Genomic DNA, 27,927 nt, shown 5'->3' on the forward strand with positions numbered 1-27,927 from the left:
ATTCAGCACTTAATTCTCGACCAGGAACTCACTAAGAGCCTTGTGTGCATTATGACACTTAATTCTCACAACATTACAAAGTGGGTATAACTATTAATACCCCTACTTTCCACATGAGGAGACAGGCTCAGAGAGGGTCAGGGCTTCCCAAGGTCCCAAAGCCATGAGAGGAACAGATTTGAACCCAGGCTGATGATGAAACCTTACCTGTATACTATTTTTAGAAAGCAAAATAAAGCCATCATAACACAGTCCATGTGTTATGACAGTTACTGCTCACAGGGACTCTGGTACATATCATTAACATATTTGCTCACACCTCTTTTCAAAGACACAGAAAGACAGATGCCCTCAGCTGTAGGCTTGCCCCCACCCCCCACTTCGGGATGGTGAAATATGAATGGTTTATCTGAAGGCTGAAACTCGTAAATCCCCAACGTTCAACAACTTTCTTCCCTCTGTTCCTGGAGGCCATGGTAGGATTCCCTGGCTGGGCCAGGCGACCAAGAAATGTTGAAGGAGGTCACCGACAAGTAATTCTTGGTGGTCCTAAGATGCTGAGGTTCCACTGTACTGCCACACCAGGCATTAGGGCTCTCTCACTTCAGCTGGCCCAGAAACCAGGCAGGAGCCAGCTGTTGCTGGCAGAATCCCGGGGGTGACGGCAGAATGAACGCTTGACTATCAACTGGAGATTCTCCCTTAATTCACCACTGCTCTCCAGCCCTAGGATCCCGGGCCAGACAATATAGAAACACTGAAAACCTATTGCTTAATGTGAAGAATGTTTCCTTTCCCTGAGAGAGAACTAACAACTCCAGTTCGTCTCTCCATGAAGACAAACATTTTAACTTCCAAAGGCCTGCTCTAAAGATCAATTAGACATATCACGAAGGAGGTATTCACACACTAAAAGGATTCTTTGCCAAGCTGTCTTTAAAATTCTCTCTGAGAAATGAAAATATCAGCCAAATGACAGAAATTCAACTGCCTCACAATTTTCAGGAAGCTTCTGTTCTGTAATATGAACTATACAGCATGAGTCAATCAATTTACACTTACGTAGTAGTAATTAGTTCACCATGTGTCTACTTGATGCAGAGCGTTATGCTGGGTGCTGCACCCTGTAGCAGAAACAAGAAGGTGGGATTGGCTTTGTGCAGGCCTCATATGCTATTCATGTGAACATCTTCTCAAGTTCCATCCGGGACCCACCTAGTTCCAGCCGTCAAGGCCAAGCTAAACATCCCATGAATGCTTACTATTTCTTCTAAAGGTTCCATAAGATATAGCAGAAGATGAAGGGCATGTGAATCGACTCCACAGCCAAATACTTGAAAGAAGTATGGGTTTTCATCCTACCTTCTTTCCTTTCTTACCTTAATTCACCTGACGAGTCTAATTCATCACACTGATACCATGTGATACTGAGGGGATAACATCGAAAGCATACCTAGTCTCTGTCTCAACACTGTGCTAAGTATTTTAAATGTAGCACGTTATTTAATTATCTCAACAGTCCTATGAAGTAGATCCTTTTATATGCATTGTACAGATGAGCAAACGGGCCCAGAGAGTGAAAATTTTCTACTAAAAGTTGATAACTGGGATTCAAACTCAGGTCTAACAGAGACTAATGCTTTTGATCCTTTTTACCAACACCCCACCTTCCCAAACTGGCTCATCTTCCCACAGCATCCATTTCACCAGAAGACTTAAGAGAAAGACATGATTACATGAAGGAAAACATGGATAGAATTATCATTCAGAATATGAATTTAGCATGAGTTTTTTAAAGATGAAACACCAAAACGTTCTTATATGCAGAGGCCTTAACAGATACTACATGTCCTAAAACCTACAAAGGTCTTTTAAAAGAAAAGCTTGAGATTCACTCTCCACACGTGGAGATCTAGGGCAGGACAAAAACTCAACCTCTCTTCAAAATGACACTGTTTAAGGGTACCTTCTCTATCTAGAGGAGAGGCAGAGACTGGTGGGGAGGGCAGAGAGAGAAGGCCTCTGGTGTCAGGGCCGTGCTGATACGCCCTACTCAGATAAACAAAAACCTGTGCTCTTTAAATGTCAGCTGGCACGTCAGTGATAATCCAGCGTGCTCTTGGGCATCTCATCCTCACTTCAAGTGGCTTATGCAACTGTTCCTTCCAACTCCATGTCTGTTCTGGACAACAGTTCTGGTTAACTCATTTTTCTCCATCCCACTGCATTGCCGGATGCGTTTCCACATCCCCTAAGGCTTAGGTGCTGAGCTGGCTTGCCTATCCACGCAGCACTGACCTCCGCAAGGCAGCCTTCGTTGACTAAGGTAGGGCACCATGTCCACAAGCACCAACCGAGAGAAAGCAGCATATACCCCCCAACCCCCATTACAGCCTTTATTTTTCATCTCTGTTTTCCACTGAGTATCATATATCCCAGTTCCCTTCCCAGCTGATGCTGAGATGTAACGACTTGTCATTTGAGATATGGCTCATTAAAATTACACAGCACGAGTAATGGAGACCTCAGTGCAGGTGGGGACAGCAGGTAACTAGCCTTAACTTACAGGGCAGTCTCTAGGCCCTCTGGGCTCCCCTCTCCACTCCTTTTCTCTACTGCTTCTTAGCACACTGGTGGCCCTCACCATTTTCCAGAGGTATCTCTTGGGATTTGTTGAGTGGGGTGGTTATTTACCAGTGTTCTTATTAACTCAGCCACCAAGTCACTGCAGTATTGGGTTAACAAGGTGGAAGTAGGGGACTGTGTCCCTCCACAAGACCATCAATTCGCCGGCGGCCAGCGGGGCTGAGGAAGAGTGGAGTCAGCTGTTTCTGCATGGTTTCCATGAATAGACAACTGAACACACTAGGGTAGCATCAGAATCTAGAGAAGGCAAGTTCTTACCGCGAGCAGAACTTTAAGAGTTCCCATCAGTAAGGACCCAGTTTGCATCGGATGCACCGCCCTGTCTGTTTTCACATCCTTCCCTGTGAATGCTGGGTTTATCGTAGGACATTTCCTAAAGAAGATTTAACATGTGATGCAACAGGTAGGGGTAAATCAAGGGTATTGTTGATTCTGAGCTAAGAACATCACAGACACAAGATGTTGGAGTAGCTGAGAGCACAGCCTGTAGAGTTGGGCTACTTTGGGTCTGAACCCTAGCTCTGCTTGTGTGACCCTAGGCACGTTACTTCATCTTTTTCATCTGCGAAATGGACCTCATAATACCTGCCTTACGGGGTTATTTTACAGATTAAACGATATGATGCAGGTAAAGCGTGGAGGGTAGTATGTATTCAGAAAATTGTAGCTTTATTATGATGCCTTCCCAACGAGTAAATTCTTAGGGGGCCAGTTTATCAGATCCCAAAGGCAAAACATGTTTCCAGAGTCTTAGAAAAACTTGCCAGTTCAAAAGGCGATCTTGGAGGCTTCATTCCTGGGCACTGAGAACTATTTCCCCAACCTCTTGAGAGGTCAAATCCAGGGCAGCTCACCCAGCACTGATTTTAATGAATGGCTTGTGTCAGATGTGACTAGTAAGCTATCTCCCCTCTTCCCCAGCTAACCTGCACCCAGTCTCTGCTGAGGTTTGCCGGACTGACACTGGACGTGGGCACATTCAGTACTCAGTCTTCTGAAAACCAAGCAAAACGATCCTTCCTAGTAGCTTTCTGTCCAAAGGGTTAAGTGTTCATCCCTGACACCAGGAGTTGGTCTAGCTCCTAGAGAAACACTGAAATTTCCCAAAGTCTTGGAAGGTATTTATGACCCCCATCAGAGAGCAATTCAGCAACGATTTTTTAAAAATCATGTTGATTCTCTTACAATGTGTCTTGCTTTTTTCTGGGGATACCGTTCAGAAATCATCTAGTGGGATCCAAGAGTTTTGGTTGACAGTTAAGTAGAAACGTATGCAGAGTGAGAGGCAGCTGACACACATTTGTTTTTTAGCACCTCTTATAGGGGCTTATGGCTCTGGGCTGGGTGTTTTTACTCACACTGCCTCATTTAATCTTTACAACAGTCCTGTGAGATCAGAATCTTTACACAGAGAAACGCAAGCTCAGAGGTTACGTGTTTACCAATGTCACACAGTATCTTGTAATAGCAGAGCTAGTCTCTGTCTACAAGCCCAGGGCTAGTCCTACCACACTGTAAATATATTTTGTTGACATACATGCTGTCTTACCAGTGTTACATAGATTTATATAAAAATAAAAAAACCAGGAGGGAGACAATAGAAAAAAAAAGTTAAAATTTAAAGGCTAATTATAGCCTAATTATATCGGTTCCCCAACATCCCATGTCTGAAAAGCTCATCCCTATGGACATTTTTATAGCCTTATGTTTCCTGCCACAATATTTTGAGAGGATGAAACTCAGCTGTAGTCTCATGGACACACTCCTCAGGCATTTCAGGGGTGATTATTTAAAATAGAGGCAGGGCTTCCCTGGTGGCCCAGTGGTTAAGAATCCGCCTGCCAATGCAGGGGACAAGGGTTCAAGCCCTGGTCCGGGAAGATCCTACATGCTGCAGAGCAACTAAGCCCGTGCGCCACAACTACTGAGCCTGCACTCTAGAGCCCGCGAGCCACAACTACTGAAGCCCACGTGCCGCAACTACTGAAGCCCATGCCCCTAGAGCCCGTGCTCCACAAGAGAAGCCACCGCAATGAGAAGCATGCGTACCACAACGAAGAGTAGCCCCCGCTCACCGCAACTAGAGAAAGCCCACGTACAGCAACGAAGACCCAACACAGCCAAAAATAAATAAATAAATAAATTTATTTTAAAAAAGAATCTTATTTAAAAAAAATAATAAAATAGGGACAAACAGAAACAAAGAAAAGAATCAGTTCTTTAAAATTTATACCGAAAATCAGCTTTTCTGAATTTTTTCCCACCCTAGACAACCTCCTAAAACCATGATTGAGAAGCCTTTCACCACGTGAAGGAAATTTGCAGAATACCGATTCATGCTATAAATGGTAGTGGGTGACAAGGGCATAGATTTTTGGCCACTTGAGCTCAAACCCTGACTTCTAAATGACTGATTAGCTGTACAACCTTGGGAAACGCTTTGCTTGTTTAAATGTCAGCTTCCTAACTGGTAAAATGGCATATTTAATTCATTCAGTTATTATAAGAATTAAGAAAGATTAACAGTAGCATGTATAGCGCCTGGCACTTAGCAAACTCAATACATGTGAGTTCCCTCCTGGCTTCTCTCCCTTCCTTTGCTTCCTCTGCTTGCTCTCCCCTTCCCTGACACCCATTTATTCTAAAACCATAGAGGTAGGTGAGATCATGTCATTATTTTTTAAATTCCTCCTGCTCAAAGACTTTTTAAAAACATGAGTTGGAGGAGCGCTAAGTTTTCCACTCCTTTTTTTCTGTCAGATGTGAGATTTAAGTCCTATTATATAACAGAAAAACAGGGAACCTGGGGGCTAGAACATAAAAATTATTGTAATTAGACAGGCAATGGAATTTGAAAAAGTGGGTGGCTGTGCTTTCTATTTTTCAAACGTTACCTCTAAAAGTGGCTAAAGAGATACAATCAAAGAGGAGGTGGCCCTTGCTTCTGAAGTTACTGCTGTCTTGGGAGCTTTTGCAGGAACATCTGTTGGCTTTTTAACAAAGGAAGCTGGGAAGGATCAAGGGAGATTGGAGGAGACTCTGGTTCACGAGGGAGCCACATCTGTTTGGTATTCTCCCAACTGAGAAGGCTCGACTTCTGAAATAGCCCGGGTATCCGAGTTAAACCAGAATCCAGAAACAGATCAAAGTTTTTCTTTCCTCCATGTTTCAATGGTAGAGATCAACAGCTGTTTATATCCTTTAATACCTAACTAAGGGTGAAGCCTTCACATCTGTCTGTATTTTCCGGTTCTAGTTCCTCGGATCACAGTGGGGAGGAGGGGAAGTTTCAAACCCTCCCAATTCCCAGGCAAGAAGACAGAAATATGCCCAGGATTCAACGCCGTAATGTGAAGCAGAACTCCCAAATTTCTCATCCACCCAGGGTCTGCTGTTGGCTGGGAATTCCTCTTTTACTTTATCCTGACAGACATCTTGATCATTTCCATGATAATGACTCATGGCAGCACGAAGATCAAAAAGAAGGAAAGTAGGCTGGAGTCAGGGGGAGGAAGAAGAGGAGGAAATGAATTCTCATAGAGAAAGCGGCTCCCAAAAGGCAAGTTCTTGCAAAGACAGCAACAGTATTATTGTCTGAGGACAAATAGCAGAGGTGAGCAGGATACGAATGAAGACCCTCAGGGTGATGGTGGATGGTGGTGGTTTTTACTGACCCGTAACATTTTAACCTTGGAAAAGTTAAACAGACAAAATTAAACCCTGTGGAAGGCAAGGTACGGGAAATACCCAGGAATGGTGATAAAGAGATTCAGAGACATTTGTTTAACTTCACTTTGATCACCAGCACCATACACTTTATAAAGATTATTTTTCCATCCATCCATCCATCCATCCATCCATCCATCCATCCATCCATCCAACAACTTATAAGGCACCAGGACTGGACTTAGTGCTGGGATATTCAAATGCATAAGACATATTTTATAATTTGAAGGAGTTTATATTCTAAAAGATGACAGTCTTCACAGAGGAGATGGTATAAAGTTCATTTTTTAAAAAAAATTTTTGGTCATGCCACACAGCATGTGGGATCTTAGTTCCCTAACCAGGGATCGAACTCACACCTCCTGCATTGGAAGCACGGAGCAGTCTTAACCACAGGACCACCAGGGAAGTCTGAGATGGTATAAAGCACGCATAAGAATTCACTAGAAGGGGATTCCAAAGGAGAGAATGACATGGATAAAACCGGAGAGGTAAGAAACAAACTGTTCCTGGGGAGGATGAAAAGCATTCTGGGTGGTTACAATAAACAAGAGGGGTGGGAGGAGCTTACCAAAAGTACAGATTCTTAGGCCTCACCTAAGAGATTCTGATTTAGTTGTTGAGGGGGAGGACCAAGGAATCTGCATTTTGAGAAGAAGGTCCAAGTAATTCCGATACAAAGAAAAGTTTGACAACTCTATACAGATGAACATTTCCCAAAAGATGCTAATAGTGTTCCATTAAAAAAAAAAGAAGAAGAAGAAGGTACCAGGTTCAAATTAAGATACACTACTTACTAACATATTCTTTTCTTGGAGATGTATAATGCACATTAGTATATTTAAAGTCCTGCAGTAAAGAAATCAATTTCACTCTGCATTTCCCAAATTTATTTTTCCATGGGAGAAAAAAGAAAATCACAGTGCACCTATTAAGAGCTCCCAAAACACTTTTGTACTGTGCGGCACAGATTGGGAAGAGCTGAAATAGAGGATTCTGATCAGGTGAGTGTTCCCCAAGCACGCTGAATGGCTAAGGAAACCATCTAGAAAAAGAAAGCAAAGTCAATCGCTCTGGGGGATCTGGCGGCATCCAGTGATTTCCTCCAAGCAAAGTCTAAAATCACCTATGATGTTCTATTTTCCAGGGAGGTGGCCAGAAGCTTCCCCACTCTTAAGTAACACACCAGGCTCTGTGATGTTATTTCTGGTCAGCAACTCTATGTGGTAACCACAACTGCCAGAGAGAACAGAAGTGCCCAGAGTTCAAAGCGTCAAAGAAACAGAAAGGGAAAGGCAGCAAGGAGGGATCCTTGCCCACATTTATTTACCTTTACTGCTGTCGTATGTTCTGCAGAGTCATTGGTAGTTGCTTGTAATGCTTTTGGAAAAGACAAATTCCTCCCAGCTCCAGAAGAAGCCTCTGACAGTCAATGAAAGTGCAAAAAGACATGAACCTAGGAAACTGCTACTCCTCCAAGGCGCCAATTATACAGCCAGGGGAGTTTCTGAAACCTTCCTTCTTCCTCATATGCTGGTGAGCCAACCAAGGGGGGTTGTGCTGCCATACACCCCAGTCCCTGCCCTAACAAGGGCAGCAGAAAGTATGTGAGGAAACTGGACAAGTCAACACGAGGATTCTGAGCAGACTGGTTTGTGTGCTGAATGTTTCAAGATGGACATACTGCCCTAATCAATTTATATACATTTTTTTTTCTGGTATAAACATAATTACTTCCATACAGCCCACTTCAACTTTCCATATGCCACATGGGGACATACATGCCCCATCTAAAGGTGATTTCACCAATGTGTTTCAAACGCTTTTTTTTTTTAATACCCCGACTATCTCAGAGCTTTTCAATAATATTTTCCAGCAGCATAAGTATTTTTTCAACCATTCCACAAATAGTTCCTGAGTGCCTAAAAGGTTCCAGGGCACCATGCTAGGTATCACAGGTACATCAGTGCAAAGAAGAGAATGCTCACCCTTATTGAACCTAAGGCCCTAAAAACTGAATTCTGAATTCAACCTGCCAGGCTTGCAGATTCAATGATCAGCAGCATAAAGAAATATAAGAGATAGGAAAGGTCTGGTCTCTCCCCTTGAAGAATTTTATGGCTCAGAGCACAAAGCAAACAAAAGCATTTGCATTTCAGGTGTCCGGGTTGGTCTAGCAGCTACACAAGGGTCCAGAGTTAATAGTACAGACTGAAATTAATACCTATGATCAGGAGAGGGGAGAAAAGAATGCCAGGATCTTATTTCTCCAAAATGCTAACTGCCTGTTTGCTTGATTCCCAAACAAATCCACGGATTCTCACACTGGGATTTCTTACCCTGAGAGACGAGTACCAATAATTGCACCAGAGTTAATGTAACTAGCTAGTTAATTAGCTCCAAATTAAAAATTTTACCAGGAGCTCTGGGTGGGTTCGGAGTCTAATCCTAATGAAGCCAATAAGATCAAATCCAACTTTTCATCAAGCCAGTGTTTCCCACTATTTAGGTCTACAAAATAATTCTAAGTGGTCTACGAATGATTTTTTTTTTTCAATAAGGTCCTTAGATCCGGAAAAGGAAATTGCTGCTATGTGAGTGATGGAATTTAGGGAAACACTGATATAGGTGCTATCCGGCATTCAAAGGCAGTCCCAGAAGAAGCCCCTGCAAACCTTCCAAGCTTGGGTGGGAAGTGACAAAATAACCAGGAAGCTGGTCATGGACTTACCCACACACGTTGGAAATATGTCCTCATTGTTGATCTGGACTTCAATCCAATCCATGAGAAGGTTCATGTACTGGGGGGCTGGCAGTGCAGTCGGCTTCTTGTACTTGAGGTCATCCTGCCACCGATACTCGTATTTGGGGCCCCCTGACATCACAGGGCAGGTCCGCTCAGTGCAGAACTCACAGATGGTACCGTAGATGAGGTTGATCCGATTGAAGAAGTCCACCACGTGCACCGCCACCCAGTCGTTCTGGTCCTCCCCACTGGGTAGCTGCACAGCTGCCCTCAGGTCCACGCCTGAGTTGAGGGATGCCTGAGCCCGTTTGTGGAGTTCAAACCTCTGCGTGCCAGGTTCAAATTTCCTCTTCGGCCGGAAGGTCTTGTCCTTGTTGAACACCTGCTTCAAGGCTATGGACATGGTCTTCTCCTTCTCTTCCTTCCCCCTGCAGGAAGCAAAAAGGCAACTGGGACTTTTCAATGAGAGATCACAACCCAACAGGGTTTTCCACTGCCAGCCCTCTGGCCCCAGTCTTGCGGTCTGCAGCTTTCAATCTCTTTTTAGACAGCCCCTTCCATCTTCCTCTTGAATGATTTCCAGGGGAACCTCATGTTTCTTCCTAAAGGCAGGAGAGAAAAGGGTCTCATTAGTGTCCCGTTTGCATTTAAGAAATGACAAAGGCTTAGACCAGACTTCCATCTCACTTCTGACTGTGCCCACTTCCATCCAGGTATAAGGACATGGAAGTGAAGCCAAACCCCTGAGAATCCGGATTGGTGATCAAATCATATGACCAAATAGCCAAAGGAGGAAAAGTATCACACCCTTTTTCTTCATGGCCTTGATCAAATCTCTGGAACTTTTCCCTGTGTGATCATAGTTTCAATGGACTGCTCCAAGGTGTTAAGGATGAGCATGTTAGTCAATGACACATCCCCATATGCTCCTTTTTAGAGCATCTGCCCCACCCTGCCACTTGCCCCTATTGAGTAAGCATAAGGACACTACCCCCATCCTCCTGGATACAGCTGATTGGAGCAGGGGTGGCTATCACACCCAGCAGGCTTCCCCGGGAATTTCGAATCAGGATCCAGCCTTTGTTAGGCTTTATCCCTGAGAAGTGATGAAAATTGGGTCTGCCTGACGCTATTTGCAATAGCCAAGACATGGAGACACGGAAACAACCTAAATGTCTATCGACAGATGAATGGATAAAGAAAATGTGATATATACATATACACATATATACAATGGAATATTACTCAGCCATAAAAAAGAATGAAATAATGCCATTTGCAGCAACATGGATGGACCTGGAGTTTATTGTACCAACGGAAGTCAGTCAGACAGAGAAAGACAAATACCATATGATATCACTTATATGTGGAATCTAAAATATGACACAAATGAACTTATTTACAAAACAGAAACAGACTCACAGACATAGACAGCAGACTTGTGGTTGCCAAGGGGGAGGAGGGATGGGATTGGGAGTTTGGGATTAACAAATGCAAACTATTATACATGTATAACTGAATCACTTTGCTGTACACCAGAAATTAATACAACATTGTAAATCAATGATACTTAAACAAATTTTTTACAAAATTGGGTCTGCTTGAGCCCTATTTGGACCATGTATAATACAGTTGAGAAAGCTGGTCTGCAGAGAGGGGAGGGAGGAAAGGGGGAGGTGTTGAGGAGAAGAGGGGGAAGAAGTGAAGGAGGAAGAGGAGAGAAAGAAAGATGCCGTATGCACAGACAGAGAAACAGAGCCAAGGGCACAAGTGACCACAGGCAGAGGAAGACAAGAGAAAGAGAGACAGTGGGGAGAGAGTAGCTTCTTTTGTTCTTGATAGCCTTATAGGAACTGGTTCCATTTCCTCTTGAAGCCTAGCTGTGTTTCCAACCCTTGGGACACATATATTTTTCTTGAATTAGTCAAATATCTCATTTTACTCCAGCTAACTTGAGTGGGTTGCTTCTTTCTAAGAACCCCTAACTATGACAGCACTTATCACCCTTACAACATGCCATCCTTTACATCCTAAATAGTGCTTTGAGGCACTATCTGATAAAACTTTCTGTGATAACGCAAATGTTCTGCATCTTTTTTGTCCAGTATGGTACCCGCTAGCCACATGTGGCTACTGAGTACTTAAAGGGTGGCTAGTGTGACTGAGAAACTGAATTTTTCATTTTATTTCATTCTAATTAAATAATTGATTGACTTAATTAATTAATAATCCAAAAAGCCACATGAAGCTAGTGGCTACTATACTGGACAGGGCAGCTTTGAAGTCTTCAGTGCTCTCTTCTCCATCACCTCATTTGACCCTTTTAAAATTCTGGTGTGATTTATAGCAGATTCAGAATAGGTGTAGTAGATTTGTAGTAGGTATCATTATCCCTGGGTCTCCAAGAGATAAAATTACTTGCTGAACAAGGTCCCATAGTGAGTAGGGACACGGCTAGGATCGAAATTCACTTTTTGATTGCTAGCAAATGCTCTTTCCACGTAGCCTTACGTTCTAAAAAGTGATGCTCTTCAACCTGTCCCTCCTGCTGGTTCATGAAGCCCCTTTACCTACAGCTTCTATCCACGTATTCCCCAAAGACCACAAGTATCGACTGGCTGGAAGTGCAGACGATGTCCTGTGGCCTGGAAACAGAGAGGAGATCACTGATCCATTCATGGGTCAAACCCTAGCAAAATGAGCCAACAGCTGTGGCCGGAGTCAGAAGAGTCCATCATGGCATCAGTTAAAACGGACTTGAAGCAGGATCCACTGATCCACTCCTCTGTTACGCCACACTCAGACACAGCTCAGTGATGCATTCAACCTTAAGTTATTCCGGCAAAACAAAAACCAAAACCAGCTAAGACATTCCGACTGCCTCTCACAGGCTCTGCGCTTCACTCAGAACTGCTGATTATTCAGCTGAATGCCTCTTCTGGTCACTCCCTGCAGCCTCCCTGCAGCCTTGGTCGGCTCCCTCCCTCCCTCTTAAGCCCACCCTTCTTCCTATTAGGTTTTCACTGCAAGGCCATATTATCAGTGAGGTGTTCTTGTCCCTCCTCACCTGGCCTCGAGTGTACACACCCTCTCAAAGAGATCGGAAAAGCGGGTCATGTGACACCCTGCCTTTGGCTGTCTGTGAAATCACATTCATGGTACTTCAGAAGATCACCAGGAAGGTTATCACCACACAAACTCTGCACACTGTAGCAATCTCTTCTTCAAAAGAATACCATCCCAGGGGCTTCCCTGGTGGCGCAGTGGTTGAGAGTCCGCCTGCCGATGCAGGCGACACGGGTTCGTGCCCCGGTCCGGGAAGATCCCACATGCCGAGGAGCGGCTGGGCCCGTGAGCCATGGCCACTGAGCCTGCGCGTCCGGAGCCTGTGCTCCGCAACGGGAGAGGCCACAACAGTGAGAGGCCCGCGTACCGCAAAAAAAAAAAAAAAAAAAAAAAAAAAAAAAAAAAGAATACCATCCCAAAGGCTTAGCCTGCCTGAAAAGAGACTTAAGAAAGCCGAGGGCCTTCAAAGAGCATTTCCAAAATAAAAATATAAGCTAGAGGTTGGGAAGATAGGGAAAGGAGGACGAGAACGTTTATTTTCTCTTAAAAGAGACAAGTCCCTCTGTATCGCAAATGTTTAATTACCCAACAGCCACCCCCTCATGTCTCCAGTAAATAAGACTTGCTGTTCTGTTATTCTGATAATGAGGGTACCATCAATCAATTCCCACGGTGCTCAGAGCAATCTCATCACCTTACATGACCCTCGTTATCACTAATTCTGCTGTTTCCCCGGGACCTGGCATGTCTGGGTGCACGGACACCAAAGTGGAAACCTTCCTCTGTACCAGTGCCAGGCTCTCATGGACACTACCAAGTCCCTCTGGCACCTCTGTTGAGAGCGTGTGAATGAGACAGATAATCATAGCAAATCCTCCTAATCCCAAAACCCACCAGCGGCTGGTACTCACTAATATTTAAATGTAAAAAAAACCTTGTTTGAGGTTTGGGAATTTTTCTTCCAGAGATACTTAGAAAACAAACTTCAAGACATCAATCTCTTGAAATGGATGGGTGTTTATTCAAACTTTTAACCAGCTTTAAAGTCACTCTTCCTTTTTGCTCCTGTATAACAGGCTTACCTGAGGGAACAGTCATCTTTGTAAGATTATTTCTCAACCAAGTCCCTTAATGTGCTGCTCTTGGCTACCATTTATTAAACTCTACTATGCACCGGATTTTTACGTATATTATTAACATTTTAATCCTCACTACAACTTTGCATGATGGAGGATTTTATGACCGTTTTATATAAAAAGAAATTGAGGCTCAATCATATGAAATAATTTTGCAGAAATCACAAGATTAGTAGATGGTAAGGCTAAGTTTTGAATCCAGACCTCTCCAGTACTGAAATATATATGATTTTTTTCTCACTAAAGTTGCTTTAAAATCTCATGAACATCCTTATGTTTTCAAAGCCCCTTCACAGGTAGATGTCAAAGCTCCTCACAAGCCTGTAAAGGAAGCTAGAACAGGTGGTATTATTATCTGCATTTTACAGATGAGGAAACAGAAACTCCCATCTCCTAACACTGTCCCCAATGCGTTCATCATTCTAACATGCTCAGACACGTCTCTCCCGGTCAAACTTCTCTGTCTAGAATAAAGTTTTCTGGAGAAGGGATAGGTTGGTCAGTGGGCCCCTGTGTTTAAAGACAATGGCACTCCAGGATGGATAAAAACAAATTCATCACACCACTGAATGACTGAACAAAGAGGCATGTGTCCGTGTCTTTATCTGAGCGTCAGATGCTCTACTGAGGCAGGTACACAAAAGAGTTTTGAAGTAAAAAGGCAACTATATGAAAAGGCAACTATATGAAATCCATCTATATGGGGATATATGTATACATATAGCTGATTCACTTTGTCATACAGCAGAAACTAACACAACATTGTAAAGCAATTATATTCCAATAAAGATGTTTAAAAAAAAAAAAAAGAAATCCATCTAACCTTACTTTCAACCCAGAGCCCCAGCAGGACCCTTGCCCATAATTGACACTGTAGGCTTATTACATGGCTAGAGCAGTGCTTCTCAAATGTGAACATGGGATCTTGTTAAAATGCAGGTTCTGGTCCAGTAGGTCTGGAGTGGCGCCTAAGAGTCTGCGGGCCTAACAAGTTCCCAAGTGATGCCAAATCTATTGGCCCACGGATGACACTTTAAGTATCAAGGCCTGATCTAACTAAGAGAGCTTGCTAGAAATGCAGACTCTCAGGCCTCTCCCGAAACCTAGTAAACCTGAGTCTGAATTTCAACAAAATCTCAGAAGTATATGCTTTAAGGAGTACCGGGTTAGTGGGCTGCCCTACTGGCTGGGAAAGGGGATGACTAAATAAACTTCCGTTTGTTGTTTTGTCAACAGTTTGCTTCATAAACCTAGTTATCAGCTGAGTGTGCCTGCGTGTATGTGACAAAAACAATGAGAGACTCAGTGTTTTGAATGCAATTGCCTTGACAGATAGTGACAATGACCAGGTCTCTTGATCTGCATTGATTTGGAGAGCACAGCCCCAGAGCCCAGGAGCTTCCCAGCGAAGACCTTGTCATAAATGCCAGGTGAACTGTGGCCGCTGCTCCTGCCATGGCAGCCTCAGGCACAAAAGCTGCTTTGGCTAAAGAAAATGTGGGACTAGCAACGGCACTGTCATTATTCTCTGTCTTTGTCCAGTCTCCAGAAAGAAAAGAACAAGTCACCAGCTTTGCCCCGTGGCTAAAAACTATAGCAAATCCTATGTTATGAATAACACCCACTACAGTGCTGGTTCTTAAGAAATGTTTGAAGCTAACTGCTCATTCAACCAATAAACCTTCACTAAAGGGCCAGGCACCAAGGACACAAAGTTAATTAAAACTTGGGCCCTGCCTTTGAAAAGTCCACGGCTTGCTGTCTAGTTTTGAGATCAGTTCATGGGCTTTTGCTTTTTTAGCTGCAAAATTAAATGCCCCAACATGGATCATGATGGGATTCCTTCACGGTATTACTCAGGTTAGGAATGAAAAAGACAGTGAAGAGAAAAATTCTCTTAGATTTCAAGTAAACAGCATACATTTATTCAAATAAACAGCATAAAATTGACAGGCGCTCCATGTGTTCTCCATATTTTCTGCTAAATAGATCAATTATAGCAATAAAACATGTGCACTATAAAAATATGCAGAAAGCATTCAGCTGGGCTGCAAGGGAATGTTGACAAGGTAACTAAGCAACACTGGCAAGAAAAGTTCTTATTTTTCTTTTCCTACTGATGTCTTCTGACTTATTAGTTGAAAAATCAAAGACTCCTCACCAAGGATAAGGAAGAAATGAAACAGCTCTCCCATCCACTCCTGAGAGATGCGTCCTCTTCAGCTGTGACCACCTCTAGAGACGTTGGAGGTACAGAAGGGCAGGCAGGACAGAAAGTAGAGGGACCAGAGAGATATTAGTGGGGGAAAGGAGGTTTAATGTCTCCTCTGTGGGGATGAAGCACCCCTCCTGGCAGGGCAATTCACTACAGGAAGGCCATGAGGAAAATGGGGGCCCCAGAAGGACCCCACATGAGGCAGTCCATGCCATCTTCATTGCTGGGGTCCCAGGAGCTAGGATGGTGCCTGGAACAGAGCCGACTTCACTGAATGTTTGCTGAATGAATGAATAAATGACAGTGAATGAAGAACCCTTTGCATCAAAGTGAAACGACAAAAGTGAAACCAAATTGGACCTCCTACCTTTCATTATTTGGGGACTCCACCTCAAACTGTAAGTTCACTGCCTACGCACTGAGGTCAGATATTACCAACTGCTGGGGTGTCCTGAAAAGTCAAGACGTCTGTCCAACTTCTCTTTCAAATGGGCTGTTCTTTCCCATGTGTTACCTAAAATTCCAGCTCTTCAGAATTAAAGAATAACTCACCTGATTTATTATCTTCCCACTATTTTTTTCTCTTTATGGCTAGAATAGTCCATGGAACCCTCCTCTCACATTCCAAATATTGAATAAAAGTAGATTAGGTTTTTATTTTAGAGGAGTGTGTGTGTGTGTGAGAATAAATTCAACATCATCTAACCTTCTCAGGCTCCAATAAAAGGACTGTGCCTAAAAAGTGACTCTATCAACCTTTATGTAGTGTTTTACTCCTTCCTAGTCATTAGGTACTGTCTTTGCTCACAAAACAATCCAAAAATTGGAGAGATTCCTGCCTGAGAAGCTGTCTTGCCTTTTTCCTTTTTTCGGTCCAACTAATCTACTTCCTCAACTTTGAGCTGCCGTACTGTTGCATTTTAGACTAGTTGGGAGAGATAGGGCTGCCTCATTTTAAACTTCAAAGGCATGTATGATTTCAGAGCTTTAAAATGCCCAGGTTATTTCTGAACACAGATGAAATCAGTACAAACAGGTGCAGCCTTACAGAAGTCTGTTGCATAACCATCACTCCCCATCAATTTCTAGCTCTTCAGTATCCATTCAAGTTGCATTCTCATTGTTTCATTTGCATATTTTAGTCACCAGGGTGGACAGTCTAGCATTAAAAATGGCAGTAAATATTCCAAAGATGAAAATATTGCATGCAAGCTGGTATACTGCAGTGGCAGCAACAACAGTGATTGATCAATGCACAGGTGTTTACAGCAGAGACCCACAAGGATTCTTCATTTCACAGACTCAGAAACATCACCATTCAGAAGAGGACACTTGGTGGTAAGAAAGAGTAAAAAGAGTGGAAGGATAGAAAAGGGTGGGATTTAGGGAATTTCCCGGTGGTGCAGTGGTTAAGAATTCGCCTGCCAAAGCAGGGGACCTGGGCTCGAGCCCTGGTCCGGGAAGATCCCACATGCTGAGGAGCAACTAAGCCCGTGCGCCACAACTACTTAAGCCTGTGTACCTAGAGCCCGTGCGCTGCAACAGGAGAAGCCACCACAATGAGAAGCCCGCGCACTGCAACAAAGAGTAGTCTCCGCTCGCTGCAGCTAGAGAAAGACTGTGCACAGCAATTAAGACCCAACGCAGCCAAAAATAAATAAATAAATAAATTTCTAAAAAAGAAAAAAGAAAGACCTATTTGCTTAGTTCACAGTTTTTTTAAAAAAAAAAGAAAGAAAGAGAAGAAAAGGGTGGGATTTACTTGGTGTGGTTAAATTTACCATATACTCACACTGTGCTGAAGAAAAGACAGACTTTTAAAAATATATTTTCTTAAAGAGAATAAAGGTCTCTTAAATAAAGTCCTTCCTGAGCCCAGCAGAGACTGGCTTAGATTCCCAGTAATGAGGGAGATGGCAAATCTCTGGTTCTACCTTGCATAGGGTTGATTCAATTTTACCACAGTTTTAAAAATAAATAGTGAAAGCAAAATTATTGCAAGATAAATGCTCAGTTGACCCATTTAATATTCATGAAAGGCATCCTAATTATTTTAACAATTTTTAAGAGAAAAAAACTTCTCCAAGTTAGTAACCACTTGCTCTCTATTATTTCCAAATCTTTCGGCTAGCTAGAGAATACTTTTGTGGTTAGAAAAAAAATCTTATGATTTGAGACCATAATACTTAGGCAGGTGGCAGTAGAGAAATGGAGGATGAGGCGGTAACTACAGATAGAGCTAATTTAATTGCTGAAGTAAAAAAATAAGGCAGATAAAAAATGTATTTTTACTTTTTAAAGCAAAGGTGTAGACCAGCTGGTGTGATGTCACTCAGAACCTCCATCGGATACCGGGATAAAGGTCATTGTCAATTACCATTTCCTTCTTTCTCTTTGAGACAGGATATGCCAATTCTTTCTTGGAAAAGTCTTGCTTTAAAGGAAAAACATTCAAATTCAAGGAAGTTGGTTCCTGTAACTATCAACAGACTTATTTACTTTTAGGCACTCTAAGTGAATTTGAGTCTCAGGGTCTGGAAAATTTTTATCCCTGGCACTATGGAAATTTATGTATGACATCTGGAACCACTGCAAGAGATCTTTGAAGGGCGTTAGAGAACACAAAATGCGCTAGAAGACTGGAAATTGGAAAATCCATTTCTAATTTTCAAAAGAATACTATTTTAAGCTTGGTGGGATGGGTAAAACTAACACCAACTGCAGGCAAAATTTGGAGGCAATATAGCCCAGTAGCTAAGAACATAGCATCTGCAGGGTTGCTGTGGGAATTCCAGAGGGCATATTGGTTAAATGTTTGGAACACAGCAGGCACTGAGTAACGTGGTTGCTGCTATCATCGTCATCATCCTTTGAATCATATTATGACTCAAGTTTTAACAGAGAGTCAGATTCTAGAGATAGCAAACAGCCAATGAGAATGTTAGAATGGTTAAAATTCTACTCAACCTAATTACCTAATAGTAACAATAATTAACATTTATTTATTTTGCAATTTATTTAAATAGAAAATTATGAGTTAGGTATTATTGTCCCCATTTTATACTCAGGGAAACTTGAGACACAGTGAGAGTAAAACTTCTCCCAGGTCATAGAAACAGTAAGTGGCCAAGCTGACTCCAAAACTCTCAACCCTAATTTAAGACTGCCTCTCTAGACAGGTAGCTCACAAAAAAGACCAGAGGAACTTCTACGGCACATCTAAGGGGTTAGGGAAGAGGATGGGAGAAACACAGACCTAGCCCTATGTAAACGGTCATGTGCCAACCCCAATGATACATATTTCTTGAACTTTTGTGGTCTGGAGTCAGGTCCTGGCAATGACTCTGACTGGCTACATCTTTGAACAAGACACCCTTTATGAGCCTCAGTTTTGTTTTCTTTAAAAATAAAGGTAAGGGCTTCCCTGGTGGCGCAGTGGTTAAGAATCCGCCTGCCAATACAGCGGACATGGGTTCGAGCCCTGGTCTGGGAAGATCCCACATGCCACAGAGCAACTAAGCCTGTGCACCACAACTACGGATCCTGCGCTCTAGAGCCCTCAAGCCACAACTACTGAGCCCACACGCTGCACCTACTGAAGCCCGCATGCCTAGAACCCGTTCTCCGCAACAAGAGAAGCCACCGCAATGAGAAGCCCGCGAGCCGCAACAAAGAGTAGCCCCCGCTCGTGGCAACTAAAGAAAGCCGGCGCACAGCAACGAAGACCCAACGCAGCCAAAAGTCAATAAATAAAATAAATTAAAAAAAATAAAGTTGTGCACCACAACTACTGAGCCTGCGCTCTAGAGCCCCCAAGCCACAACTACTGAAGCCCGCGCACCTAGACCCCGTGCTCTGCAACAAGAAAAGCTACTGCAATGAGAAGCCTGTGCACCGCAACGAAGGGCAGCCCCCGCTCGCTGCAACTAGAAGCAAGCCGTGCACAGCTAAGGAGACCCGACGCAGCCAAAAATAAAACAAATAAAACATTAAAAAAAGATTCCCTAATACTTATAACACACTTAGCTTAATATTGTGAAGAAGTTCTTGTATTTCTGCATGTAATAAAATTTAGTGCAATATTATTTCATGAATTTTGATATACCAGGGCAAATTACATGCTGCATGCCCTCCCAGTAATCTCTCAAACACTTGTTTTGAATGGAATATAAAAGTTTCTCATTTAAAATTTTTAAATGCTTTACATTTAATACAATACGTTCGGTTTTAACCCAGCTATCATCTCTGTGTTGGTAACAGAATAACTTTCTCAACTGATTAGAACGTTACTCTTGTTATCAAACAGTGATCCAGCTGGAGGATTTAGGCTGCATCCCCTGAAACTCTCGAGAGGGAAAAGACAAACATCTACCTGGGAGCTTTTCAACTCGAGAGGGGAAACAGATGGACAGGAGGATAATGCTGCGATAAAACTGAGACAAATAATTAATGATGCTATCCTCTCTACGTTCTTGAACACATCCACAGCTAAAAAAGAGGCTTGAAATAAAACGGAATCAAACAAGTAATTGTAAACGATGTGGCCACCTGGAGGACTGCACAGAGCCCTACCTTTAGAGTCTGAAAGAGGTGGGCTTGAGTCCAGACTCTGCCCCTTAACGAGTTACTCTCCTGGGCTAAACCCTCCCTCTTTGAGCTTCAATTTCTTCTTTGGTTAAATGAGGGTACTAATGCAATATCACAGTGTGTTTGGGGGATAAGTGAGACAGTGTGAGTAAAGATAGACAAATTTCAAATGTTACATTTATTAACCCAGATTTCTCATAGTATTGGATTTCATTGGGCTTCATGATCAATAGGGGTCCCAAGTATAACCTGGGCTGTTCTTTGACATCTTCTCCATAAGACGTGACCCTCAAAACTGTACAAAATCTTGGAAAGTTTGAAGGAGAGATCCATTTCCCCATTCTTGGTTTTTATCAGGAAGAAGTTCCCCTAAGGATACAACTGGCCTTTCTCTGTCCTTGTACTAACGTTACCCCAGGGGAAGTGGAGGTACTAACTCATGTAACTGGTGAACTTGAGAAGAATCAACCGGCCACATGCTCAGCTGGCTCAGCCTTCCCTCCTGAGAGATGCCTGCCCTCAGGGAGTGTGCTATTTACTGCTTCCCCAAAGCCCCTTGTCTCCAGGGCTGCATGGGAAAAGGGGGGTAAATCTAGGGTTTTGATGTGAGCAAACAAAGTTCACTAACAGACCTACAGCTACATCCTATAAGCAGCAAGGCTGATCTGTTGTTACTTCAATCAATTTCTACAGAAGCCATTTAGAGAAGACTGGTATTATTTGTTTCGAGGGCCCTTATGGAGATCCCAATGTCATGTTGCGCCCACAGGCTTGCCTATGCAAACGTAGCTTTTTTTAGTAGAGCTGCACTACGACATCAATTCGAGGACGGCCCTGTTTAAGACATACCTTATTTATCTGCAGAAGGTCTGTGTCTGCACACCAGGCATCCACAGTCTCCTCAAGTGTTGACTCAGACAAGAGAGACCACCCATCACAGGGCTCATCTCTCCCACATACTGTGCAGCCACAGCTGTGGACAGTGAGAATGCTAACAGAGGAACCTCTCATCTGCGAGGTGTTTCTAAACATTCCACAACAGTCAGTGAGTACTGGGCGTGACAGCCCCAGGTCGAAGGTGGCTACCATCCAGGAACAGTATACGGCCAGCCTTCTCCACGGGGAATCTAAACACCTCCACCCAGATAAGGCTTCTCCCTTGTCCAGCCTCATGGCCTCAAGCTTCTCTCTGGATTAACTTCAACCTCTGGTATAGTAAAGGGAAAGAGGTAGAGAGGAAGGAAGAAAGGGACGGCTCACCATCTCTGTCCTGTGACTTCTACATCTTGTACCCACCTCTCTCTCACACTCACACGGTAACCTCACACTACACTGCATCCCTGTGCTCACACATCTGGCCCCTCCATCGGTCTGGGAGGGCTGGGATCCCACTCTAGACTTCATCACAGCACGAGGACCTAGCGCAGGACGGGGCACAAACAGAAACTCAGTAAGTTGTGTGGTTGAACTGTGTGTCTAAATTATTGCTAATCGAATGGTGCACAGATACAACAGTTCCTTCTCCAGGTGAGAGGGCCACGCTCCCAGAATCATGATGAGAGGATGATCAACAAGAGAAACCTTTTCAGAAAACAGATACTTCATTCGAAGATCAACAGCAGCTACCAGATGTGCAGTTCCCCAGGCCAATCTAAACTGTGCCCACATTTTCATTTTCCAGCATCTACTGAAAAATCAGCTCCTTTGGAAGGATGCCCAGCCTTAAAAGAATGTTTCAAAACTCATTGTAGATCTCTGTAACCATCTTTGCATGGTGCTGCAAAGTCCTTTACCTGTGTGCTTTGTTTAAAAACTAAGTTTAAAAAATATACCTCAAAGGAAAAATAATGGGGAAGAGAGGAGAGCAAGCAGCTTGGGGAATTTTTTTTTTTAAATATAAGAAGAAAACGTATCACATCACCTCCTTTAGTGCCAACTCTACTTCTGTGACTTTGGTGACCATCCCCAAGCTTCTGCCTCTGCTGCATCCACCCTTTGCTGCCCTTCCCAGTGGGACGTGGAAGCAGGCATCCTGGCCCCTAAACTGTCTCCTTAGATCATCCTGCACAATACCTTAAACTCACGCTCCTCAAGCCATGACCCTGCCACCCACCCCATGCATATGCTGGGGAGGCCTGCGAGCGAGATCACTGCTGGGAGGTTTCATAGCGGGAAGAAGTCTCGAAAACCACTTAACTCAATTCAACCTCTTAATGTATTAAACACAAAAACAGAAACAAACACACCTAATGCCCAGAAAGGTGCCAGGGTTCTTTCCACTAAGGCAGGAATCTCTTAAATGTTTATGCAGACCTGACACCTAGCTGCCCTTCCAAACTGCCCCCAAGTTTACAATAACTATCTCTTTCAACACTTCAACACAAACCATATATATATATATATATATATATACACACACACATATTATATATACATATATACCCACACGTGTATATGCTTTTATGTATAGATAGTATATATACATGTGTGTATATATAATATATACATGTGTATGTATATATTATACATACAGTTTTTTTAATTCCCCTGGTAGTTATTAAGTCTTTTTTTGTTTTCTTTAGCAACATAGACGTTTTTCCCCACATGAAGTCTTATGCAGGACACAGATATAAAAATAGAGAAAAACTCTCTCTTCTTCAGTTGAAGCAGGGAAAAGGGCCCTCACTCTTAGTCTACCCACCCTCAACAGGCGCTGAAGGACCTTCAGGTGTGGCTCTATGAATCAGATGACTCACCTGACCCCTAATGCCCACCGCACTTGTCAGGGACTAAATTTCTGCCCCAGTCCTCTCCTAGGCTTGCCCACCTGCAGTCAGCCTTCAGCCTGCAAGGCCCGGACATCTGTCACCCCTCCAAGCAGCCTCTCCTGACTATGCTGTTAGAACTGACTGTTGTTACTCCTTTGCTCCCAAAGCTTTGAATGTGTAACTGTTCCTCTGTGCCAAACAGTCTGGACCATTCTTTATTCTCACACCTCACCCCCACCTCCCCGCCCATCTACCATGAGGGCCCACCCATCCATCTGGCAGCCCCTGCAGGTTCATCAGGACAAGTTTCAAACCCAAGCTGCCACGCCGGGGAAGGCTCAGCCCACCCCTTTGCCTCCTCTCCTGACCCTTCCCAGATCTGACTTTTGTTTCTGCTCATCCTTTTTCTTTTGCTGTGGGAATTTTTTTCCCTTTATTTATGTATTTATTTTTTATTGAAGTAAAGTTGCTGTACAATATTACATAAGTTACAGATGTATAATATAGGGATTCACAATTTTTAAGGGTTATACTCCATTTATAGTTATTATAAAATATTGGCTATATTCCCCATGTGTTACAATATATCCTTATAGCTTATTTTATACCTAATAATTTGTACCTCTTACTTCCCTCCCTCTGTATTGCCCCTCCCCCTCTATTGCGCTCATTTTGAACACTTGATTCTCAACAAATGTTTATGGATTTGACTGGCTTTTCTGTATTCTCCACTGTTCCCCTGCACTGCCTCCCATTTGTTCTTTTTCTCTTTCATTTTTCCCCTCTTGAGCCCTGGGGACTCTGGTAGAGGTGGGTGACTGCTGAAGAAGAAAATACGACCCTTACTTGCCCAGAACCGTCTGTCCACTGACTATTCAGTTCTCCCTGGGCCTCCTGGGCACCCTCGGAAAAAAAAAACAGGAAGACCAAAATAACCCTGGGTGCTTGTTTAAAATGCAGACCCTGGGGTCCCACCCCTCACTTTGCATATACTGACTGATGCACTTCAGTGTTTGAGAACTCCCTGAACTGGAGAGTTTCACACACTAGGCCTGGCTTACCATCGAGTCCACATGGGTCAACAGCCATTTATTGAGGAGAATGGGTAGGACAGAAATGTGTTCACCTGAAGCACTGAAGGTCCAGCAATAAGAACGACAGAAAAAGTCCTTAGGGGAAAGGAGGGCTAGCTGAAATCACACTGAGCATGGAGAGTGCGGCCCTCCCCCTGACTGGTCCACCAGCTACACCACTGATGGCGAGCCTGGTTAGATTCACCACCTCCTGTGTTCTGCGTCTGTGGGCCCCCGTATGGTGCAGAACGGTGGTGAAGTCAGTGAGTCTGAGATCAGACTGCTGGGTTTGACTCCCAGGGCTCTTGAACTTATTATATAACATTGCTAAACTTTAGTTCCATATGAGAGCTAAACGACATTATCCAAAGAAAGCATTTGACCCAGCACGAGGCACAAGGTAAGTTTGTAATAAGCACTAGCTTTTCATTCTTATCATTAACATAACGCTTTCTTGACCTTATGCATATAGACATGTGTCCCCACTTCTGGACAGCAAACTCCATAGGCTTTCCACCTTCCTTCTCTTATAAACACACTCTTACTAGATTACACCTCGAAGGATCGCGGTGGTAATGGAATAAGACAGGAGGTGAAAAGATGTCGGCAGTGGGTCTAGCACACCGTAGGCTCTCAGTAATGGCCGTGGCTGTTGAAGAGGCTGACCTACCTCGACCAGTTCTGGAAGCGAGGAACAGCAGGAACTTCCTCCTCGGGTCTGATGCTCTGACACCTCCTTCCACTCACTAGGCACAGGAGCCTTTCAGGAGGGCAGGAGCCCTGTTCAGGAGGCTTCTCCAGGGACCACATGGAGAAAAGCGGCCAGAAAGCCTGTGTTGATTGGACATTTATGCCTATTATGATAGGAATTCGAACTCTCTCAGGGCAGTACCAGAAAAACTCATCCTGAGTCCAGGGGTGCTGTTTCAATACCAAATATCTTAATTCTGACTTTCTTATGTAACCACAATGTGTAGACTTGCCAACAATATAAAAATAGAAGACAACCCAAAAAAAACTCAAAAGAAAAAAATCTTCTTGAAGTTTCTAAACCAACTTGCATGGAAACATTTACCCCACAAAAGGGTGACGGGTATAAATTTTTTCATTCATTTAGGGGAGTGGTTTTTGTTCTTCCGGTTTTATTTTTTGGGTAGGTTTATTTATTTATCCCACACTATTCTTTAATGACAAGTGAGGGTGACACCACTCTTCTTAAAAACAATGAAAGCGCAGATTTAAAAAAAAAAAAAAGCCCTTAAAAACCTCCAAAGGCGTGGGGGAACTTTTGCTCTGAGACGTGTGCTGCTCAGGCCAACGGCGGAAAACAAAGGCCTTCAGCCAAATGCCTGCGGTGAGGACTTGCTTTATTTCTGGTCCAAGCACAGAGGCCAAGAAGCCACATCCACTGACTCCTTTTTCATTTAAGATTCTACATTCACCAGTATGTCTCGTTGAGAAACCCTCCATTAGAGATTTCCTCTATTTGTTCAAAGAAAGAAGAGGAAAAACAGAAACACAGCCACCACTCCTAGAAAAACAGCACCCGCCTACCGCCCTGCAAGAGACCAAAACAGGTGTTTGATACTATTGCCTTAGACTGCATTTTATTTTCTTTAAACTGCGTTTTATACTTAAGGAAAAAAAAAAAAACAGCCGAAAGCAACTCCCTGAGTTTAAACAGTTTTTGATTTTACATAAGAGCTAAATGACTCAAATTCCTTTTGGAAGAAGGTGATGTAGCAATCTATAAAAACCCTGATAAGCATAACCACAAACATTTCTCCCACCAATTTTAGCCAATTAAAAAATATATAGTAAGTCTTGAATCCTCTTCAATAAGTGGTGCTGGGAAAACTGGACAGCTACATGTAAAACAATGAAATTAGAACACTCCCTAACACCTTACACAAAAATAAACTCAAAATGGATTAAAGACCTAAATAAAGCCAGACACGATAAAACTCTTAGAGGAAAACATAGGCAGAACACCCTATGACATAAATCACAGCAAGATCCTTTTTGACCCACCTCCTAGAGAAATGGAAATAAAAAAAAAACAAAAAAGACAAATGGGACCTAATGAAACTTCAAAGCTTTTGCACAGCAAAGGAAACCAAAAACAAGACGAAAAGACAACCCTCAGAATGGGAGAAAATATTTGCAAATAAAGCAACTGACAAAGGATTAACCTCCAAAATTTACAAGCAGCTCATGGAGCTCAATACCAAAAAAACAAAAAACCCAATCCAAAAATGGGCAGAAGACCTAAATAGACATTTCTCCGAAGAAAACATACAGAGTGCCAACAAACACATGAAAGAATGCTCAACATCATTAATCATTAGAGAAATGCAAATCAAAACTACAATGAGATATCATCTCACACTGGTCAGAACGGCCATCATCAAAAAATTTAGAAACAATACATGCTGGAGAGGGTGTGGAGAAAAGGGAACCCTCTTGCACTGTTGGTAGGAATGTAAATTGATACAGTCACTACGGAGAACAGTATGGAGGTTCCTCAAAAAACTAAAAATAGAACTACCATATGACCCAGCAATCCCACTACTGGGCATATACCCTGAGAAAACCATAATTCAAAAAGAGTCATGTACCACAATCTTCATTGTAGCTCTATTTACAATAGCCAGGACGCGGAAGCAACCTAAGTGCCCATCCACAGATGAATGGATAAAGAAGATGTGGCACATGTATACAATGGAATATTACTCAGCCATAAAAAGAAACGAAATTGAGTTATTTGTAGTGAGGTGGATGGACATAGAGTCTGTCATACAGAGTGAAGTAAGTCAGAAACAGAAAAATAAATACCGTATGCTAACACATATATCTGGAATCTAAAAAAAAAAAAGGTTCTGATGAACCTAGGGGCAGGACAGGAATAAAGACACAGATGTAGAGAATGGACTTGAGGACACGAGGAGGTGGAAGGTTAAGCTAGGATGAAGTGAGAGAGTGGCATGGACATATACACACTACCAAATGTAAAACAGATAGCTAGTGGGAAGCAGCTGCATAGCACAGGGAGATCAGCTCCGTGCTTTGTGACCACCTAGAGGGGTGGGATAGGGAGGGTGGGAGGGAGACACAAGAGGGAAGAGATATGGGGATATATGTATATGTATAACTGATTCACTTTGTTGTAAAGCAGAAAGTAACACACCATTGTAAAGCAATTATACTCTAATAAAGATGTTAAATATATATATATATAAATATATATAGTCAAAGACTGAAAAACAGAGTTCCACAAAAAGAAGACTGTCACATTAAAAAAGGAAACACATCTGATAGCCACTTCAGCACATCTTAAACGCAGATTTTTACATAACTGATCAAGATAGAAACCGTTTGCAAGTATTTATATTTTAAATCACAAGATGGCTGGTCCCAGACCCTAGAAATTGAGAGTGATTATGCAAGGAGCCGGACCGAATTTCCTCTCCCCTAATTTGCCTGAACCCGGCAGGGTTTCTAGAAAAAGACAAAACCTGACAGAGCAGGGCAAGGATGGCCAAGGAGCCCTGATTTACTGCAGTTTGAAAGGCCGCTCCACTCGGGTTCTCATTTCTGCAGGGAGTGCAATCCACAGGACTGGGCTCGCTGTACCGAGTCAACCACACGTTTTTCTCATCTAGCGGAGTGATCTTGTGAAATGTGATCACAGCCTGCGCAGGCGCCTGAGGGGAGGGCAGAGGGGCAGGGCAGTGTTGCCCCAGCACGAGGAATCACTCCAAGTTTGTTAAGCTTTGCTCATGCAGCACCGGGCTCGCAGGAGGGCCCAGACAGGAAGGAGGCAGGGCCTTGGCTCTCAATTTGTCCAGTATGAGAAGCTTTCCAAGCGGGCAGCACAAGCAGAGGTGGAGTTGCTGCCCTGAGAGCTAGGCCCCTAAACTGTTCTACATCCAAAGAGGGCCTCGTGGCTTGTGGGGACCTGAAA

The 27,927-nt window shown here is 43.2% G+C and overlaps 1 protein-coding gene across 7 annotated transcripts in view; it reads right to left on the bottom strand.

The window, feature by feature from the left end:
• Nucleotides 1-27,927, bottom strand: part of MOB3B (MOB kinase activator 3B) — a 238,454-nt gene that overhangs the window by 150,777 nt on the left and 59,750 nt on the right. For 5 of the 7 annotated variants that reach the window (XR_010945054.1, XR_010945055.1, XM_067744559.1 and 2 more), the window contains exon 2: nucleotides 9,104-9,720. Coding sequence is in view for 5 of the 7 variants with exons in the window: in XM_067744559.1 (XP_067600660.1) it covers nucleotides 9,104-9,521 (418 nt within the window). In the remaining 2 variants the exon portion in view is untranslated. Of the gene's footprint in view, nucleotides 1-9,103; nucleotides 9,721-24,633; nucleotides 24,778-27,478; nucleotides 27,606-27,927 lie in introns of those variants that run through there. The other 2 variants (XM_067744555.1, XM_067744558.1) reach the window with 2 other exon arrangements.

This window comes from Pseudorca crassidens, chromosome 7 (assembly GCF_039906515.1).
Source record: "Pseudorca crassidens isolate mPseCra1 chromosome 7, mPseCra1.hap1, whole genome shotgun sequence".
Lineage (NCBI taxonomy): Eukaryota > Metazoa > Chordata > Mammalia > Artiodactyla > Delphinidae > Pseudorca > Pseudorca crassidens.